Below are 20,762 nucleotides of genomic sequence, written 5' to 3'. Positions count from 1 at the left end.
ACTATATTCAACATGTAATGACTCTGGAGAAAAAATTTTGGGAAGTGGACGGTCTAATGGAAGACGTAACTCCCATAGTTATAGATTTATATGATAGTAGTGACAATTCCGATTTGGATATGGACGAAGAATGTACATAGTTTTTGATAATTGTAATATTGTAAATATATAAATGTCAAACTAAAAAACCAAATAATTTGTTACATTTCTATGGTTCTGTTGTATTTTTTTTAAAATATACAGAAGTTTTTATTGTTTTTTTATGTTTTTTACTGACACTAATAATATCTACCACAATACTCACTCAATTTGTTCATTAAACAATTAAGAATATTTTTAAGAGTCTGATGATGACCTAAGCCGAAATTTAATAAATAACTGTTGTGAGAAAAAGACATGTCTTTAATTTTTATTTTTCAAAAAAACAAAAAAAATTTAAAGTTACCTAAGTGAAAAAACGTCTAATGTGCAATATAACATGCAGTTCGGCCCTGCTTTTTCGCTGCAACTCCACTACTCTCGCCTATCTCAGTCTATCGGTAGTTCTGGCATCACCGCTTCCCATAAGGCTCCTTTATGAATTCTTAACTTGACACAGACAATAGAGCCATCTATCAGTTGGTTGCTGTACTAACCTAAATTACGCATAATTTACACTGCCTTTTAAAAGGACGGTAGTAATATCTGGGTTAAAATATACTCAGCCAGTCTTAATTTTTTTTTAAATTATTTTCGTATTTTTTTATAACTCTTATATATACATATACATATACATTGACTCTATTGATTTATAGAGGTAATCTACTTTAATTAATTAATCAATTAATTATTTCATTATTTAAACAAACCAAAACATAAATAAAATATAAAACTCAGGGCTGAATGATCCTATTAATACTTACTTTTGTGGCTCCAGAATGTTCTTGATGTTCAATTTTCTTGATATAAAAACAATTTTTAGTTATCAATATTATTGTATCATAAAAAAAGTTAACTTCAATGATTTATAATAAACAAAACTGATTGAAATTTGATCATTTTATAATAGTGAAATATGTAGTTCCATATGCCCTGTGGTATTTAACACGAAAAACAATACATTCATATCATAACAGAAAACGACTGACTTTTGCTGATGCTTATACACTGTCTTCACCTATAATACGTTTCCTTACTTGCTGGTGTTTCGATCAAAGAAAAACTCGTCCGCGTCCCCAAAGAATGTCTCTGCTCCTCTGCTAAATTTTGTTCTCCTTTTCCGACTTTCTCCTGATGCAATCTTTTAAATTTTTGAATCACTTAACACAATACTGGATACTTTAGACTCAAGAATTTATATCATCTTTTGACTTGGCTTATTACTCGCGATTTTTTTGATGATGCTTGTAACTTTTCAAACACAAACTGGCCTTTTCCTTTTTTAGTACACTACACTCAAAACTGGACTTCTCCTTTCGATCGAACAAAACACACTGCTCCACTCTCTCTATTCATTCTCCGCCTTCCAAATCGTTCCCCCCACAATTAATTTTCCATCCAATCAAAATCAACTTTCAATCATGTCGCATTATTTACCCAAAACTACCTCTCTCCTTAATCTAAACAAATTTTCAAATTTACGTATCTTTTTGTCTTTATGGAGTTCCAAGAAAGAAATAAAATTCCGTATCCTTATTCTACTTTCTATAACTAATCAGGTTCATATCTATTTTTGAGAATCCTAATACAAAGGTAGATTTTAAATATCTACTATGTACCGTACGGGCCAATGAGTTCCCTACCCGCATATCTCGAAAATTTAATGGTCTCTCCCTTGTTTAATTAAAACATATTGTCCGTGGTTTTAATAAACAGTTCGGCTAACACTTTCTTAAACCATCAACTCTAATCGTCTCTAATTGTTTGCTTGAAATACATTGTTCGTGGGGCTAGTAAACAATTCTGCGAAACACTCTCTGAAAACTAGCTATAATTATTTTTACAAAATTTGTCATATACAGGGTGTTAAAAATTTATATGCTTGTGGTTAAGAAACATGAAAGTTTTTTATTTTAATTTAAATTCTAAATAGGAATATAGTTTTTTATTTCTCATGTCAAATAGGAATATAACAATACATAAATAAATGTTTGTCTTTATAGAATCGTAAACTATCTATTTGATCATGTGATAACCTTTAGCAAAGTTGTTGTGCATGAGCCCACGAAGGTTTTAAGTTGATACGATCACTCTGAGAAATTATATTGAAAATATCAAAATCACGAACATTTAATAGCCCCATGTATCTATCCAATGGGTTGTTAATACCATAGGTTGTTCTGGGGAAAAGAATAATTGTGGTAACGTAGAGCTTAATGGGGGACATTAAAGTTAATCTGGCTTAACAGGTTTGGACAATCAATAAATTTATGTATGAACTTATAAATAAATATAGCTCCTGACATATCATGACGGTTCTTGAGTAAGGGTAAAGACAATTGTTGTTCGATACGGAATAATCATGATTTTTAATAGTAGTGTGGACGTGGTAAGCACAATATCTCAAAAATTTATGTTGGGCCCTTTTTATGGCATCAATATTGTTCTGAAAATGGGGTGACCAAATAACTGAACAGTATTCCAAAGTAGTTCTAACTAAGCAACAATACACTAATCTTGTTGAATTAATGGAGAATTGCTTGCAATTCCTAACAAAGAAACCAAGAAGTTTAGATGGCTTTGCTAAAATAGAGTTTATGTAGTCACAGAAAGTAAGCTTCTCATCAAAAATAACACCCAAATCCCGAATAGAAGAAACATAATTCAGTGGCTGGTTATTAATAGTATATCTTGTTCTTATTCAATTGACTTTACGAGAAAAACTTATAAAACAACATTTTTTTACATTTAAGTGGAGTTCTTTCTGATTGCACCAATTTTGTAGTCGGTCCAAGTCATCTTGTAGCAAGGCTTGATCTTTTAAACTATCTATAACTTTCTAAAATTTTAAGTCATCTGCCAACATTAGGCATTTGCTATTTAGGAAACAGAAAGTGATGTCGTTGACCAAGATATTAAAAAGAAGTGAAGTGTAACCTCCTTGAGGAACTCCAGATGTTACTGTGATATTGTCAGACAGATGAAAACCTATCTTGACTCTTTGACTTCTCTCAGATATATGATCAGATCCCTGACATGAAAGCCTATATTAACTAATTTGCCCAAATTGCCCAAGTATTTGGTGTACTGTACGGTCAAATGCTTTGGAAAAATCTGTGTATGTATATATGGCATCTACCTCTTTACGGTCTTCCATATGAGATAATATATCAAGATTGATAGCAAACCAAGTTTGTTGCAATTGATTTTTTGCTATGAAAACCATGTTGTGATTCAGATATTAAGTCTTTACATAACCAAGAAAGTTGCTGTGCTATAAGACTGTCGAAGAGTTTTGGGATTGCAGATTGTATACAAATGTAACGGTAATTTTCAATATTGTCTTTCTGACCATTTTTAAATATAGGAACAACATAACTTTCTTTCCATAAAGGAGGAAACACAGAGGTTTCTAGATATCTATTAAACAATATAACAAATGGTATTACAAGTGCAGACACACTTTTTTAATAAAAAATTAGGCACTCCATCTGGACCAGCAGTAGGCTTATTGGGCAGCTCATTTATGTCATCAAAAATATCGGTCATGATAATCTTAGCAGGAGAAATATTTGTCCTAAAGTTGCTATTTGAGGATGGACAGGTATGTAAAGGTTGTTGTTATTTGGTGAATATACAGTTTGGAAGAAGTTCATAAATAAATTAGCTATGTCTTGACCATTTGTTGCAGATTGGACTTGATAAAATAAGGAGTTATGACTAAATCGTTTATCATTGATGTACTTCCAAACTGATTTTAGATCATTTCTTAGGCTAGTATCTATACCTTCAATATAGCTGCTGAAACAAATTTCAGACAGTTGTTTACATTTAGCTTTTAGGTGGGAAAATCTAATATAGTCATCATCAGTACGATTATTAACAAAAATATAGTGAGCATATTTTTTCTCCACAGTCAGACTTCTAAGACCAGCAGAGAACCACAGCAGAAATCACAAAACAACTCATCATAAACCAAAGTATTTCTATTTATTTCTTTCACGTCGAGGTTTAAGCAACATTCATAACTCACATGATGGATGCTAGAATCTACAAGGGGATTACTTACTTTTAAGATATTAAGCTCCCTAACATTAGAAAAAATTAAATCCAAAATTACATTACGATTATTGGGATTGTTATTATGTTGATAGAATTTTAAAAAACCAAAGGCTTGAGCAATATTCACAGGTGGATCCTCTGCAGGACAATGCACCGTTACACCAAACTCATCATTCTCCCATGATGCATTGGGAAGATTGTAATTACCAAAAACATAGATATCCTATACTGAGTATTACAGAACAACATTTTACACAGTTTGACAATGCCAGTTGAATACTTCGCGAGGTGATTGTGAAGGTATGTAAACACCACCTACCACAAACTCGACTTCATTAAGTTGAAATAAGATATATATTTACTCAGCCCGATCTTCACGTATACTAATGGTTAGTGATTTTAGCTTGTTGTTAACAAACACTAGTACACCACCGCCACTCAACTTTGCACTGGTTATCTGGGATCTATCACATCTGTAGATACTAAAACCATCACATTTAATTTCACAATCAGTTATGTTATCATTCAAGTTAGTCTCCACTAAAATAATTATATTGTACAAGCAGCAGAAACTACTTTTCAGCATCTCGAAAATCTTTGTACGAATACCTCCAACATTTTGATAAAAAGCTGTTAATGGGAAGGATACTAGTTTTTTTTTGTTTAATTTCACAAACTGTAGGAACACCACTGCGGTATCTAATGCATACATTTTCATCGTCAACAGATTTTCTTTCCTCTAGTTCCTTTTTAGCTGCAATTTCACAATCAATTATGTTGTTTTTCAAGTTACTCTCCACTTAAATAATTATATTGTACAAGCAGTAGGAAATACTTTTCAGGATCTCGGAAATCTTCATACTAACGCCTCCAACATTTTGATAAAAAAATGTGAATGGGAAGGATACTAGTTTTTTTGTAGTTTACCTTCACAAACCACCACTGTAATATCTAATGCATAAATCTTTATCGTCAGTAGATTTTCTTTCCTCTGTTTTCTTTTTATCTGCATTGTATGCGTCTTGTTCCTTAGTTTGATCCTTTGAGATTCTATAAATAGTATTTCGAAGCTTATTAGTTACTATACTTAAGAGCCAATTTCACCGTGTTATCATTACATATAACTTTGACTGATTTAGCTTAATTGTAACTGGATACTTTGTCAACTCGGATAACATCTAATATAGTGGATTCCTCCTGCTGTAGGCCAAGTAAACGAAAGACCTCACACACCTGAGATTTGTCATAACTAAAGCGATCAGCTAATACATTAGAGTTATATTAATTAATTAGTTAATTTTATAAATTATTAAATTGTGAGCTCTATCTATACGTTGTTGTACTTCATAAAAAACGGAATTGGATGTTGTCTGTGAATTGCTATTTTCCATTAATGTAATCTTTTCTTTGAGATTGGTGATTTCTTCTACCAGCTTGGCAAATCTCGGATGTGGACAAGCCAGAGCATTTTTCTGCAATGTGTGTACTTGAACGGCAACTGTCACATGCTATTATTTTGCTTTTCATCATTACCAAGATCTTGGGAACAAGCGCTACAATTATTGGTCATTATAACCTCAAAATTTGATTTTAAAATGTTTTAGTAATCTTAAAAAGTAAAGTAAAACTTAACAAAATTTTAAACAAATAAAGCAGCAAAATTTTGTTTGTCTTAATAGCCTAACCTCCGCGATTTTATATGTGACATATTATTATGTGCGTTCACACGTGCACATTTGACACATGTACGTTCCTTATTACTGTACTTCACTTATATTTATTTATACAGATGTGTGATCAAAATTGTTGTATGTTTTGTTTTATTTAACGAATATTGCTTTTAGTAATATTATTATTCTTAAATAGTAAATCTTCATTATTATTGTTTTACGTTATACCTATAATATTCGGTATACCGTATAAGTATTTTTATAAAAATTCTATTTCTTCATCATTTGTACCAACTAAGCTAGCTATATCTAATGGTTTTTCCATATTATAAGATGAGTATTATGGATTATAGGATCCTTATAAGCTTTTGCATAGGAAATTATTATCATCTAGTGCTTAATCAGTGCTAGCAACTTGTTGAATGTCATTTATCAACGAAATATTCGTGTTCAGAGACTTATACCCCCCGAGTAATGACCTAATTTATAATGAAATTAATATAAAACTCCAGAAGACGAGGTCATCCTGGAGACCAGATACCTTGGAAACCATTGCCGTTGTAATATTCGTGATCAAAATCCCCAAAAATCCCCGAGTAGTAACTTTTGACTGATTTCGAGTAAAAATATCGTAACATAAAACTTCAGGAAGAAGACGAGATTTACATTTCACCAGGTAGCTTGAGTACCATCGCCATCATAATATTCTTATTCCGGGACCTCAAAAACCTACGAGGAGGTAATGACTTTCGACGAATTTTGAATGAAAATAACATAAAACTCCAGGAGATGAGGTCTACTGTGGTCACTAGGTAGTTTTTTCTTGAGGACTGTCGTCATTTTCATATTCGTGTAACCTTGAAAATCCTTGAGTAATGACTGTCGCCTGACTTAGAATTAAATTAACATACTCTGATTATGATTCGGTGGTCATTCATAATGATTTCTGTCACTTTTTTACCTTTTCATTGGTTCTTGATATGCTTTGGCATGCATAATCTTCAACGTCTTCACGGCCATCGTGGAAACGCTTATACTACTCGTAAACAGTGGTTTTTCATATCATATTTACCACAGGCCTTTGTTAACATTTCGCATACTTTGTTAAACCTTATTTTATTTTTTACGCAAAATTTAATACAAATTCTTTGATCCATTTTTTTAAATTAATGAAAATTGATGAGCTTATAAAAACCGTCGAACCTTAGCGGCTTCCACGGATAAGGTAAACAATGAATATAGCTGCAAATGTTTATATCCTTTAACAGCATGTAGGTGAGACTAGGGAGAACAACTTTTTATCTTTGGAACATTTGCTTCAGCCTCTATAGCGACGTTTTCTAGCGTGTGGGTAAGAATCCTTGAAAAACCAAGTTTTCACTTTGTAATACGCTTTCGTAGACCTGCCTTTAGAAGCAATCGCAAAATTTCTGGACTACCAAATTATTGTTTTATATTAGCATTGTTCTCTTGTACGTGGGCTTTTGACGTTGGGGCATTACACTCTAGAATGTTCACATAGTTCGAAATTTCTTTTTGCACGCCGTTTTGGTGAGCAGAACATAACGCATCTTCTAGAATTGTAGTTAATGTTTCCAGTGGTTGATCGGTCCCTGCGTTAGACATAAAATCAATTTCAGTAAACTCATCACGATTGGAAAACTAGATACAATATTCTTGGGTGTAAAAGCTAATTCAAACGCTTGACTAGCTAACGCAGAAATGTTGTAAATGTTTAAGGTTTGACCTAAATTTGAAAGCATCCATGATGCTCACTGAGAATTATAAATTTTTTTTACGGGAACCAGTACGTTTTATGAAGTGGTCTAGGAAAACAACAAAGTTTTTAAAATACATACATCACTAGGATGAGCCAGCACTTTCTGGAAAACCACCCCTAAACATATTGTCTTTAAAATTTATTCTTGGAAAGATGAAAAATGGTGGAATGAATCTCCCTCCAGCACTTATAACATGCAGTTACTAATGTGCCCCGTTCAGCAGATGTGACGTTTCCAACTTGTTTAATACTCCTCGCTGCCAGAACTTTGGAAGTTTTATGTACAGTTGTAAGTCCTGTCTCATAAATGCTCCAGATCTCATGGGGTTCAAACTTTTCGCGATTTAGTACCGATTCTAAATAATTAAAAACGTAGTAACATTTGTACGGTTGAAACTCGTATATCGTGACAAACTGGTTAATTATGAGTCCTCAGCGGTAACTCAGGGTGGCGATGTCTAAAACCGCGATACCAATCATTGACAGCAATGGATTATATATTCCATATTTTAGGATATTTATCACATAAACTGAAAGTTGACGTACACATGAGATTGTTACACCATGGTGCATTTGCGAAGCACGGACTAGATAATTTGATAAAAGAGCCTGTTCTTCATGGGTAACGACTCACTCAGTTTTAAAATCAGGTGAATAAGTACAGTTGTCGTCAGAGGCATAAAACTTTCTTTTTTGCACATATCTGTTAAGCGTTTGCTTATCGATATCACATTTTCTTGCAGTTGCGCGTAACTTTGCTCCCCTTCGTTTTCTAATCCAAAAACGGAGCGTATTATATCTAAAACAATATTATCATTTCAATCGGTTTAGCAGGTTTATGTCCATTGCATCAGTTTTCGTTAAAAATTAACGACTACTTAACAAACACTTTAATCATCAAATGACATTTAAAACTATTAATTAAATTTGAATGAAAACTTTTGCAAATGGGCAATAATCATTTAAAAATACTAGTATTCCAGTGAATCAAGTGTTTAACCAGAATGTTAAGACATATTCTTTTATAAAACGCTATTTAGGGAGACATAAGATGTCTCATCTCTCCTTAAAGCAACTGTCTCATGTCTCCACATATAGCATTTCATCAACTAAGCTAACCTAAAATGACTGTTAAACTTCTAATTTATCAGATAATTAAACAGATAATTTAAAACATACCTAAGGTCACAATACCTGAGCAATCCACCCGAATTTTTACTTAACCTTGCTACAAAATACAACGATATCACAAGAATAAGAATTAATTTTGGCGTAACTTCTGCACATGTACTAACAACAACATTCGGCTAATCATTGTCGCCGTTTCGGTGGCACAGCAATGAGAGACTTAACTTAAGTTATGAGCCAGTAACCAACATATGGCACTGTTTAGGTATATCCGATTTTAAGAGATAAATGTAGTGTCTCATTCCTTCCTTGTGTCAAGTTTCACTATTATAATAAAAACAATTTTGACGATTGGACTCTCCAAACTCGTGAAATTTAAAAATTCTGGGTATTATAACACACCTCGTATATAATAACTTTGAAATGCAAACGGGACCTACAGTGTTCGTACGTGGTACGTCTGCCTTCGTACCATTGTGTATTTAACCCTATTGAGCATATGTGGCATCAAGTCAAAGTAAAGCTGAGGGCGGAAAATAGTTCTTCTATCCTGAGTGCCACTGGCATACAGTTATTTAAAACTTTTATATATAATAGGTCCGTAGAAAGCTAAAAAAAATCAGATCAACATATTGTACAAGTTAAACAGTCCTATCTGTCTATGAAAAGTTATAATATACAACCCATTATAATTGAGCCAAATGAAGACTCTGACAGTGAAACAGAATTAGACATGGAATAATATTTAATTTTTAATATATTTATTATTAATGCTTTTATTTTTATTATATGACTTCTTTAGTGATTAACTTAAGCAATAAAACATTTTTTTGGGATAAAATGGATGTTTAAAATAGGGCTATTCCATAGATGACAATTGCAACATTAACACTAATTGACTTTAACGAGTGGAACACCAAGACGATATATTTTGAGACAAGCTAAACACGATTTACAAACTCTATGTGTTTGATAATTTTGGCACTAAATGCGTATTACTATGATACTATCAAAATTTCTATAATTTTATCTTAAAAACAGTAGGAACTTTATTAAATGGCCATATTACCTTTATTTATAACAATATCTGAATATTAAATAATATTAAACTACTTTATTGTTGTAAAATATTATCCAGGATTATTAACAACTCACCTTTACAAACTTAACCAAATGACTGACGTCAGCGGTGTAATGGGGTGTGCATTTTCAACATATTTTTTAGCAATACTACCACTTGGTAGAATTATGTTGAATTAACAGCTACTGCTCAAAATAGGTCAGAAGCATATTGCTTTTTTTAAAAAATTTCTTTGTTTTGCATGTGTCTCTTATATCCCATTAAAACAACACAGGGTTAAATAAACTTACATTTTTCGTAATTGTTTTTATAAGAAGACGTGACATATTGGGTGGTATGAATAAAAACGGAGTATGTTCTCATGAGTATGAGCATAAAGTATAAGTTTGTACTCGATTTCATATGAACAAATATATTTTGATGTAATGAGTTTCTGCTCAGAGTAGGTACATACGAATAGATACTCTCTATTTTGTTTTTAAACTTGTCAGAGCCTGTTTAACAGCGTTCGGCATAATCTTGCATTATCTTTTATTTAAGGAATTATTCATCTTGTGGTCTTGTTGCTACCATGAGTGAAAGTAAAAGCAGTGAAGACGAAAGAAATAAAGGTTGCGAATCCCAAATAGGATTTGTGCATTATGTTGCGTGATTTTCCTATACTTTTGTTTAAGTCACAAACACCAGCTGTCCAACTATCAAAATCAAAAGCACTTGAAGCCATGAAAAAACAATGGGAGCTTAATTCCGGTTCACAAATAACAGCAAATCGACTCTACAAAAAAATTAATAACACGAAATCGAGACACAAGAAAAAGACTGAAATAAGAAAATTGTTCTGAAGGATCGGAAAAGATTTTGTTGAAAATCATGGAAGGTGGTACAAATCCAGTACTCTCAAAAATATCTGGTAATGTAATATTTATAAATAAAAATTTCGTATGTTCATTAACCTCTAGTTACCTTTGAAAGTTTGTCAAAAAAGGACAACACCAAAAGGATATGAGTAGTCTTACATTATACTAAAGTAAGGTTATGTTTTTAATCATCGGCCATATAGGTATATGATCGGCTAAGGATTGATAAGGATCGCTTACAATTTCATTTTAGGAGCATTGTCTGTCGGTAGAGAACAAACAGACCAAAGACAAGACAGTAGTCATGAAGCCTTAATCCTTAGACCTGTTTCCTCAAACCTATTAAAATTAGTCCTCTTGATAAATACGAGACAAACGTTACCAAACGACTTTCAAGTACCGAACTACAAAGACTAGTTTTGTTAAAACAACTCAGAGTTTTGGAAATGAAGGAGCAAATACTAAAGAGGAAGCTAAATCCTGATTAAAAGGGAATAATCTACTTCAAATAATAATGATATTACTGTTGATAGTAAAAACGGAAAAACTTACGTTAATACGTAATACTTAAATATTTTTTTAACTGTTGCATAAATAAAACATGTTGTAAGAAAAATGTTATCGATACAAATTTTAAATATTTTGTTTTGTATTTCGACTTTTACTTACCAAAAGTTAGAACAGGAACGATTTCTGCTAATTCAGATCGCCTTCGTTGCTCACTTTATCTAATTTCATCTTTTACTGGACACGGATCCGGAATACCTTGTATTGATGGCTTCATTGGATCGCGAGTCCACCATTTAAATATTTAGCTACAGTGTGTAATATAAAACAACATATAACAAGTTTGGAACATGTTCTATCAACACCCGAACTTTAAATTGAAGCATTAAAATCGTTGTTTTAGTTGTCCAAAACATATTTTAATTATTACACGCTTCTTTGTAAATAATTTGTTATAAACAATCTCTACAGGAGTGTTTGGATTTCTAAAGGCACCGTTAACCACGGTACTACACCATAACCTTCATCTCCTAAAATTCTTGCATTTGACCTCCTTAAACTCCTTTATAGCAATGTTACAAATTTGTAAGTTGCTCTCTATCCGTGAATCATAGACAGATTCTGGCCACAATGCGTCTACGTTTGTAAACCACTCATCTGCATTGTAAGTGGCTTGAACGTTGATACTGTGATATCATTTTTAATTTTTATATATATATCACCATGAACAGGTGGTCTTTTTATTTTGATGTGGATGCAATCGATCATATCTACGACGCATGGAAACGTGTACTTGTTTGCCACCTATCTTTAGCTTCTATTACATCCGCCGGAGTGTGAGGACATAATGTTATCCAACGTGCGCATTTTTCTATTATCTGGTCAGCAACTCGCGTCACAACTTTGGACACAGTAGTTTGATGAACACCAATATCTTCTTATAGTCCTGTTTGAAACCCCGGTATCACGTACATATCTAAAATTATTTTCATTTTATACGAGTTACATATAGCTCCACCTCTTGTTTCTTCTAATTCTTCACTCTAAAAGTTATTTGAAAGCTACTTAACGTTTTCTTTATTAAATCGATATAATACTTTAAAGTCACCATCACACGTACTTCTTCTTAGTTTATAATATTTTTTGAATGCAAATTAAACATATACTTAGCCATAGCTTTGCCACGATGAAACTGAAGTCTGGCAACTATTAGACTCCAAATTAATGGAGTAAATTCTCATCCTAAAGAGCATAAGGATATTTTTATTGCTATCAAAAATGAGAAGATTCTCACAACAAACTGTATATAAGAGTACCTACTCAAGCCGGGGATCTACTTCTGTTTTTTATTCGTACCACTTGGAGCATTTACTACGACATTTGAAGTAGAAATTAAATTCTCATTTTTATTCATAATCCCCACTGTCAGCTGTGTTGAATTAGTTTAGTTATTGTGTAATTAGTGCATTGTGCACTAGTTTTTACGGCAAATAGTAAAAGACAAAAAAATCTGTATACAATATACGATATTTTACTAACCACAAACTAATGCATAAGAGACAAATTTTAAAGTTTTAAAGTTTAATCTGTGGATCAATAATTTAAAAATCTGTGGATTAAAAATTTAATGTCCTTTTTTCTAAGAATTATTTGTTATTTACTATCGAATCACATGAACTAATCAGGTATAGGGGGTTAAATAAACAGGTATATTCTCTTCTACCAATCACCTGTAATGAACAATTAAAATAGATATATGAATTCTTTTCCAGTAACGGTCTACTTGATGAAGAGAGCGCCTGGGCTTCTCCGGCTTCAGGGTAAGTGAAAATCCAGTTAGAAAATCAGTTTCCCGGAAAGTTGTGTCACATATAACTGTGTAATGTACTTTCAGAACTCCACCCGAAATACAATTAGTTGAAACTTCGCCACCTGCGTTCAGGGAAAGGCCTACGATTTCAACACGGACTAGCCCTTCTCCGCCTAGGTCAGTGCTTTATTTAAACGTTAAACTTTAATTTAATTAAAAACTGCATTCAATTAAATCTTAATTAAATGTCAGCTTATTTTAAAGGTTATTGTAAAAGGTTTTTGATAATTGGAAAAACAATTAATTTAGTTTTGTTAGATTTATGTAATCAAAATAAACGAGTATATGTGCGTGTATATAGGGTAAGTCCGGGAGAGATGACTCAGTCAAATATATCAGAGCTATCCTATTTGGCGTCAGTTGCATTGCGTTATTTATTGCGCTCGTATGGTATTAGCAAGACTCTGCTGTTTCCGTGAATTTTCTAACGTTGAAAGCCAAGTTATTTAGAAATTCTTATGTACATCTTCTTAAAACTTTTTGCGGTAATCGTGAAAACTATTGTGCATTTACTTTTGTCAGTATTTTATTGAAGTCGCGTTTTCGTGGCATGTTGTGTATACGGTTGAGGTTATGTATGCTTTTTCTTCTTCTTCCTCTTCGCGCGACTAGGATTACTCCTGTTTGTCTGCCTCTTATTCTGTTTCAGTCGTTGTTGACTGTACATTATTTTCCACCTTTTTGGCGGCCTTCCAACGGGTCTTTTGCCATACGGCTTGTTATTTTTACAGATGTTCGCTAACCTATCTGGTCCCATTCGGTTTACATGTTCGTTCCAGTTTTTTTTTTCTTGTTTTTATCCACCTGTCAATATTTTGAGTTTTGCATTGTTCGCGTATACTTCTGTTGGTTTGTCTGTCTCTTAATGATGTGCCCACTATTGATCTTAATACTTTCTTTTAGATATTGTTGATTTGTTGTTTCGTCTTTCTTGTATCGGTCCTTGTCTCCGCTGCATATGTTAGGATTGGTCTTACTGTTGTCTTGTATACTTTCATTTTGCTTTCCGTGGTTTGATATTTGTTTCTTCATATGGTTTCTTGGAGGCAACCACTTACTCTTGCCGCTTTTGATGCTTGCCTTGTTGTCTCTGTTCTTATATCCCTGTCACTAGTGATCTAGTCCTAGGTAATTGAATTTCATTACTTGTTCTACAATTTTGCCGTCTATTTCTAGTTTGCATCTACGCGGCTCTTTACTGATCACTATACATTTAGTTTTTTCTACTGATATTCTCATATTAAGTTTGTTTGCTGTGATATTAAAGTTGTGGTGCTGCCTTTGTAGGTTATCTTCGTTATGTATGCATAATTGCTATTTCTTTTAAACGTTCCCAACACGCGGAAATTAAGTATACCATCTTACCCTGAAAATTCGGGTTAGTTGGCTCGCGAAATATAAGGAAGAAATGGCCTAGCTTTTTACTTACTTATATAAGGATATTTTTAATAGATAAATTTATTTTCGGCCATGAAAACGAAGTATGAAAGAAAAGCAAATTGCCAGATTGGGAGTTCATGACTGAAAATCAACTCGAATCAGCCATACAGGCCGTAAGAAATAGAAAAATGAGGGTCAATGCGGCTACGAGCAATTTTGAAGTGCCAGCACCTACATTAAGAAGGGAATGAAATGTAACAATTTAAAAAAGTGTATTACGAGCAAGTAGTGTTCTTAGCGAAAAAAATGAATAAAATAAAGAAACATGTCCCAAAGTTGCAGAAAGCTGGTTTTGCACCTAAAAGAGCTAGAGTTAGAAAAATAGCTTAGGGTACGCAGTCGAAAATCAGATCAATTTATTGTAATCGCCGAGCCACCCCACACAGTTTTTACAATCATTGGATCGTTCATTTTTTAAGTCACTGAAATCACTTTACTACAAATGCTTGCAATTCATTTGTTAAAAAGAATCCTACAAGGAAAATTAACCGGCAAATTAGTAAATGAGGTTTGGACAAAAGCTGCCTCAGTACAAAATGCCGTATATGGTTTTCGAGCAACAGTTCAACAACACAAATTACTATAAAAGATGATGTTCTGCATCTAAACCTATCATCTACAAGCAGTTTTATCGACCTCTACAGAAAAAATGTATGTATATAATATGATTGTATAATATATTGTAATATGTATATTTATAATTTCAATGTAAGGCTACTTGTACCAAACGTTCTGTTATGGGAACAGTATTTTATTGTATTTTCAGCCTGATCAGGCTATTAAGGCTATATTTAAAACTGTATTTGAACTGTTCACTTCATTGTTTAATTATTTATTTTTTTTAATTCTAATATTTTTCATAAATCTTTTAATGTAACATTTAAGTCAAGTAACTACCAAAGATCTATGCTATATATGCCCTCGTTCTTTGTAAAATGCCATATATACTTTTTCTTTTTGGTTTATTATAGTTAAAGTCTCGCTAATGTATCCACTATTCATAATTTACTTCTATTTTAACCGTACTTAGTACTCACTGAATCTTCTTGAACAAAATAAGTGGATTTTAAACTAACATCGTAAATAAACTAATGTGAATACGGAAAATCTACAGAAATATATATTCATTAGCTTCTAAACTTAAGTTGCCGAGTCTGAGTAGTCATTAAATTACCTCAGAATATAACTTTTGCGTGATACTTTTGTATAAGCTGCTTATAAGTACACTGAAAAGCTAGATAGTAATGTTACGTATATTAGTTTTGTTAACAGAGTATAAGATATGACGACGACGATAATAAGGAATTACAAAAACCTAAAAATTATCACCATAAATTTTAAAAAGTACAACATATTAGTAAAAGTGCATATTCAGTACTGGAATAGGATAATATTAATTATAAATGTGTATATACATGTATGTATATATGTATACATCTTCTTCTTCAAGTGCCCTGTCCGTTGCGAACGTTGGCTATTAACATGGCAATTCTGATCTTATTTGCGGCGCTTCTGAATAGTTCGACCGATGTGAGCCCGAACCACTTCCTCAGATTTTGGAGCCACGAGTGTCTTCTCCTGCCTGGCCCTCGCTTACTGTCTATTTTTCCCTGGACAATCAATTGCAGTAGACGGTACTTATCGTGTCTCAATATGTGGCCTAGATATTCAAGCTTTTTTTGTTTAATTGTATTCACGATTTCTTTCTCCTTTCCGATTCTTTGGATTACCTCTGTGTTGGTGACATGTTCGGTCCAGGATATACGAAGAATGCGTCGGTACACCCATATTTCGAATGCTTCTAGTTTTCTCGTGAGACACCACCATACAGTAAGATCGGAAAAATGTAGCATTTAACTAGACGTAGTTTTAGGGGAAGAGACAAATCCCTGCTTATGAGGAGCTTTTTCATATTGCTAAATGCTGCTCTAGCTCGTTCTATTCTCGCCTTAATTTCTGTGGCATGTTCCCATTTTGCATTTATATATATATATATATATATATATATATATATATATATATATATATATATACAGATAAGAGTAAGAAAAAATAAGTACTTGTGACTCGTTTGGAAAAAATATATAAATAATGTTTTGGATGGGTTGGAGTCAAAATTGACTCCAACCCATCCAAAACATTTATATATATAAAAAGATTATAACGGGTACTAGTAATATTCAGTGAAAAGGACATAATGCTGGGATATACCCTTTTATCCCTGAGGAAGCAAAATAAAACTCGGGTGCTTCGTTAGATGTGGTTTTTAATTAATGATCTAAGCTTTCGTTAATGATTATTGACATCATCAGAGTAAACTACAAACAAATAAGAAAAACAAACAATGAACAGGTGAACACTAAGTACAAAAATAATAAAACACTTACTCAAATTATAGCAAAAAACTCAGTGACTTGGATGGAAAACAAAGAAAGTATTATCTGTTTATATACTTAACAAATTTTTCGATACATGATGAGAAGTATCCATAGTTCACAATGTATTTTTATTAAATTAAGATCGATCTATTTACATAAAAACCTAACCACAAATAAATGAAATGTTACACGTTGTTTAAAACAATCTAAAAGTAATTAACAATTTACGGCGGTGTCACTAAACTTGTTTGAACTAGCGGGATAATTTGAAATGTAAAAATGACAAATATTATCTAAAATGTTAACAACAAATACTAAAGTAACATTAAAATTACAGAATGACAAAAACACAATCAAGTAAATAAAATAATTAAAATTGGAAAATTAAAATAGTTAAAAAATCTAACCTATATCACTCATATATCTGGGCGACAATTTTTTTAATTCCTGAAATATTTTGTTTAAGCAGGAAGGTGTAGATGGAACTTAAATTATCTACATCCTTCTTGTGATTGATTGCATTTTTCGCATTGTATATGTAACACATCTCACAAGATTTTTCGTTGTATAGAGGACTTATAGAGGACTCTGTGGTCTTTGCTATTAACGTGAATACTAAGACTTTGAGTTTGCAATCACTTTTATGAAGGGCCAATCTTTTGCTTAATCTTTGGCCAGTCTGACCAATATAAACTAAGCCACATTCACATGGGATGCCATATATTACGTTAGAACGTTGTAAGGTAGGAGTAGTATTCTTTAATCTGGTGTACAACAAGATAAGCGTTTTTTGGTTATAAGTAGATATTTTTATATTAAATTCACCAAATAAACTAATGAGTGATCTAGATAGATTTTGTATAAAAGGTAGTTTACCATATCTCGCAGGAGTATCAACTAGAGTAACATTGTGATTTGCATCATTGTTTACAATAGGATTCGAGAATAACAATTAGTTAAGCAGTTTTTTTGGATATTGGTTAGAAAAGAATATATCAAATAAAATTTTAATGTTTTTGTTAACAAATTTCGGATGGCAAATCTTAGTAATTCCATTTTTCATTGCTAGAACAACATTAATTTTCTGTTTTTCGGGATGATATTAATTGTATGAAATAAATCTCCCGGAATTAGTGTTTTTACGATACCAATCAAGGCAAATCAAATTACTGTCAGTTCTAACAACTAAAGTATCTAAGAAAGGGACCGAGGAGTTAGACTCCTCCTCCACTGTGAATTTTAAGTGTGAATTGAATGAGTTAAAGATATTAAGTGTGTATTGTACGTTGTCATGTGGAACAGTCATAATTAAGTCATCAACATACAGATAAATAAATGGAATTGTGAAATTCACCTGGTTAATAACAAAGTACAATAATTTGTTCATCACAATTTCAGCCATAATGGGAGAAGTAGCCCCACCCATCGGTAAACCTATGTTTTGTTTGTAGAATTTGTTTTTAAAACAGAAAAAAGTATTGTTATAAAAGTATGTAATAATATTAACAAATTGATCCTTAGGAATAGTGCAAAAGGCTTCAATTAGATTAAAATGTTGTTCAACTATCGACGTTATGAGAATTAAAGGAATGTTTGTAAACAAAGAACTACATCGAATGATTTTAATTTTACAATTTTAATTATTTTATTTACTTGATTGTGTTTTTGTCATTCTGTAATTTTAATGTTTCTTTAGTATTTGTTGTTAACATTTTAGATAATATTAGTCATTTTTACATTTCAAATTATCCCGCTATTTCAAACAAGTTTAGTGACACCGCCGTAAATTGTAAATTACTTTTAGATTGTTTTAAACAACGTGTAACATTCCGTTTATTTGTGGTTAGGTTTTTATTTAAATAGATCGATCTTAATTTAATAAAAATACATTGTGAACTATGAATACTTCTCATTATGTATCGAAAAATTTGTCAAGTATATACACAGATAATACTTTCTTTGGTTTCCACCCAAGTCAATGGGTTTTTTGCTATAATTTAAGTAAGTGTTTTATTATTTTTATACTTAGTGTCCACCAGTTCATTGTTTGTTTCTCTTATTTGTTTGTAGTTTACTCTGATGATGTCAATAATCATTAACGAAAGCTTAGATCATTAATTAAAAAGCACATCTAACGAAGCACGCGAGTTTTATTTTGCTTCCTCAGGGATAAAAGGGTATCTCCCAGCATTATCTCCTTTTCACCGAATATATATATATATATATATATATATATATATATATATATATATATATATATATATACTGCAACAATATACTGCAACTTATGGAAGAAAGAGGAAAATCAAAAATAATAAAAGAATGTACAAAAATATTCGGAGACAAATAAAAATCGAAATACGAAAGGCCATAGAAAATTGTTTAAAAACACAGTCTAAAGAAACACAGTTGTTGTAACAAAAACAAGATAAATTTAATATGCATAAAAAGATAAAACAAGCAGCTGGTCTTCAAAAATTCATAGCTAGCAAACTGCAAGATCAACAGGGGAACGTCATCACAGATAAAAATCAAGAAATATGCATATGGGCCAAATACATACAAGAACTCTTTGATGATAATAGGTCCGAACAATCTCCGTCCTGACCACTTACCAATCACATCAGATGAAGTTGGAAAAAAAATATCACAACTAAAAGATGACAAATCTTCTGGACCTGACAATGATTATGCTACACTTATAAAGTTATTTAACACCGACGGTACTTAACGACTAACAAAAATATTTAATGACATATATTTAAACGGAGTAATACCAAGATCATGGCTGAAGTCAACATTTATTGTTCTACCAAAGAAAACAAAATCCGCATCCTGGTATGATTTTCGGACCATCAGCTTAATGAGCCACATTTTAAAGTTATTTCAAAAAATCATACATTAAAGAATATATAGTCTATGCGAAGAAAAAATCAGACGTACACAATTTCGTTTTCTGAACGCAGTGGGTACGAGAGAGGCCTTCTCTAGTATGCAACTGCTATTTCAACGATGTAGAGCTGAGGAAGATATTAATAAATATTGGAATAAATACCTGTGATCTAAGAATTATAAGCAATCTTAGCTGAAATCAAACATCGTCTATCCGTACAGAGGCAGGAGAATCCGATGATATAAAAATCAAACGTGGGGTCCAACAGGGATGTATATTATTACCCTTCTTTTTCTCATTGCGCCGTCTCCTTTCGAAGGTTGGCGATCCAAATGGCAATTGTAGTTTTAGAAACTGCTGCGCGAAAGATCTCTGCGGATGAGCGGTCGAACCATCTCCTCAGGTCTTTCAGACACGAGTTCTGGCGTCTTCCTACTGATCTTTTGCCCTGTACTTTTCCTTCCAGTATAACTTGAAGTAATTCATATCTTTCGCCTCTCAACACATGACCCAAGTATTGGATTTTCCTCTCTTTGATTATTCTTAGTAATTCTTTTTGTTTACACATGCGACGAAGTACCTCAACATTAGTAACTCTTTGTATCCATGGAATCCTCAACATTCGTCTGTATATATACATCTCAAAGGCATCTATTCTTTTTTCTATTTCAGAGTCCATTGTTCAACTTTCACAGCCATACAGTAAGACAGAAAAAACGTAACATCTGATCATTCGGATTCTAAGCTATAGACTAAGGTCTGATCTGGTAAAAAATGTTTTCATGCTCATAAATGTTTTCCTTGCTTGTTCGATTCTTGATAGGATTTCTTTTTTTGGATTACACTGACTATTGATATTTGTTCCCAAATATTTTATGAAATTTACCTGTTCTATTATTTGACCCTCAACATACACCTGTACGTTTATTGGTGTCTTTGAAAATACTAAAGTTTTAGT

At 32.3% G+C, this 20,762-nt stretch overlaps 1 protein-coding gene across 1 annotated transcript in view; it reads left to right on the top strand.

Annotated features, from left to right (window-relative positions):
- Positions 1-20,762, top strand: part of prom (prominin) — a 614,595-nt gene that overhangs the window by 423,844 nt on the left and 169,989 nt on the right. Inside the window, exons 17-18 of the mRNA XM_072540698.1 lie at positions 12,996-13,043; positions 13,118-13,210. Of these exons, the coding sequence (XP_072396799.1) occupies positions 12,996-13,043; positions 13,118-13,210 (141 nt within the window). The remainder of the gene's footprint in view (positions 1-12,995; positions 13,044-13,117; positions 13,211-20,762) is intronic.

Source organism: Diabrotica undecimpunctata, chromosome 8 (genome assembly GCF_040954645.1).
Source record: "Diabrotica undecimpunctata isolate CICGRU chromosome 8, icDiaUnde3, whole genome shotgun sequence".
Classification (NCBI taxonomy): domain Eukaryota; kingdom Metazoa; phylum Arthropoda; class Insecta; order Coleoptera; family Chrysomelidae; genus Diabrotica; species Diabrotica undecimpunctata.
This window is presented reverse-complemented; position numbering and strand designations above follow the sequence as displayed.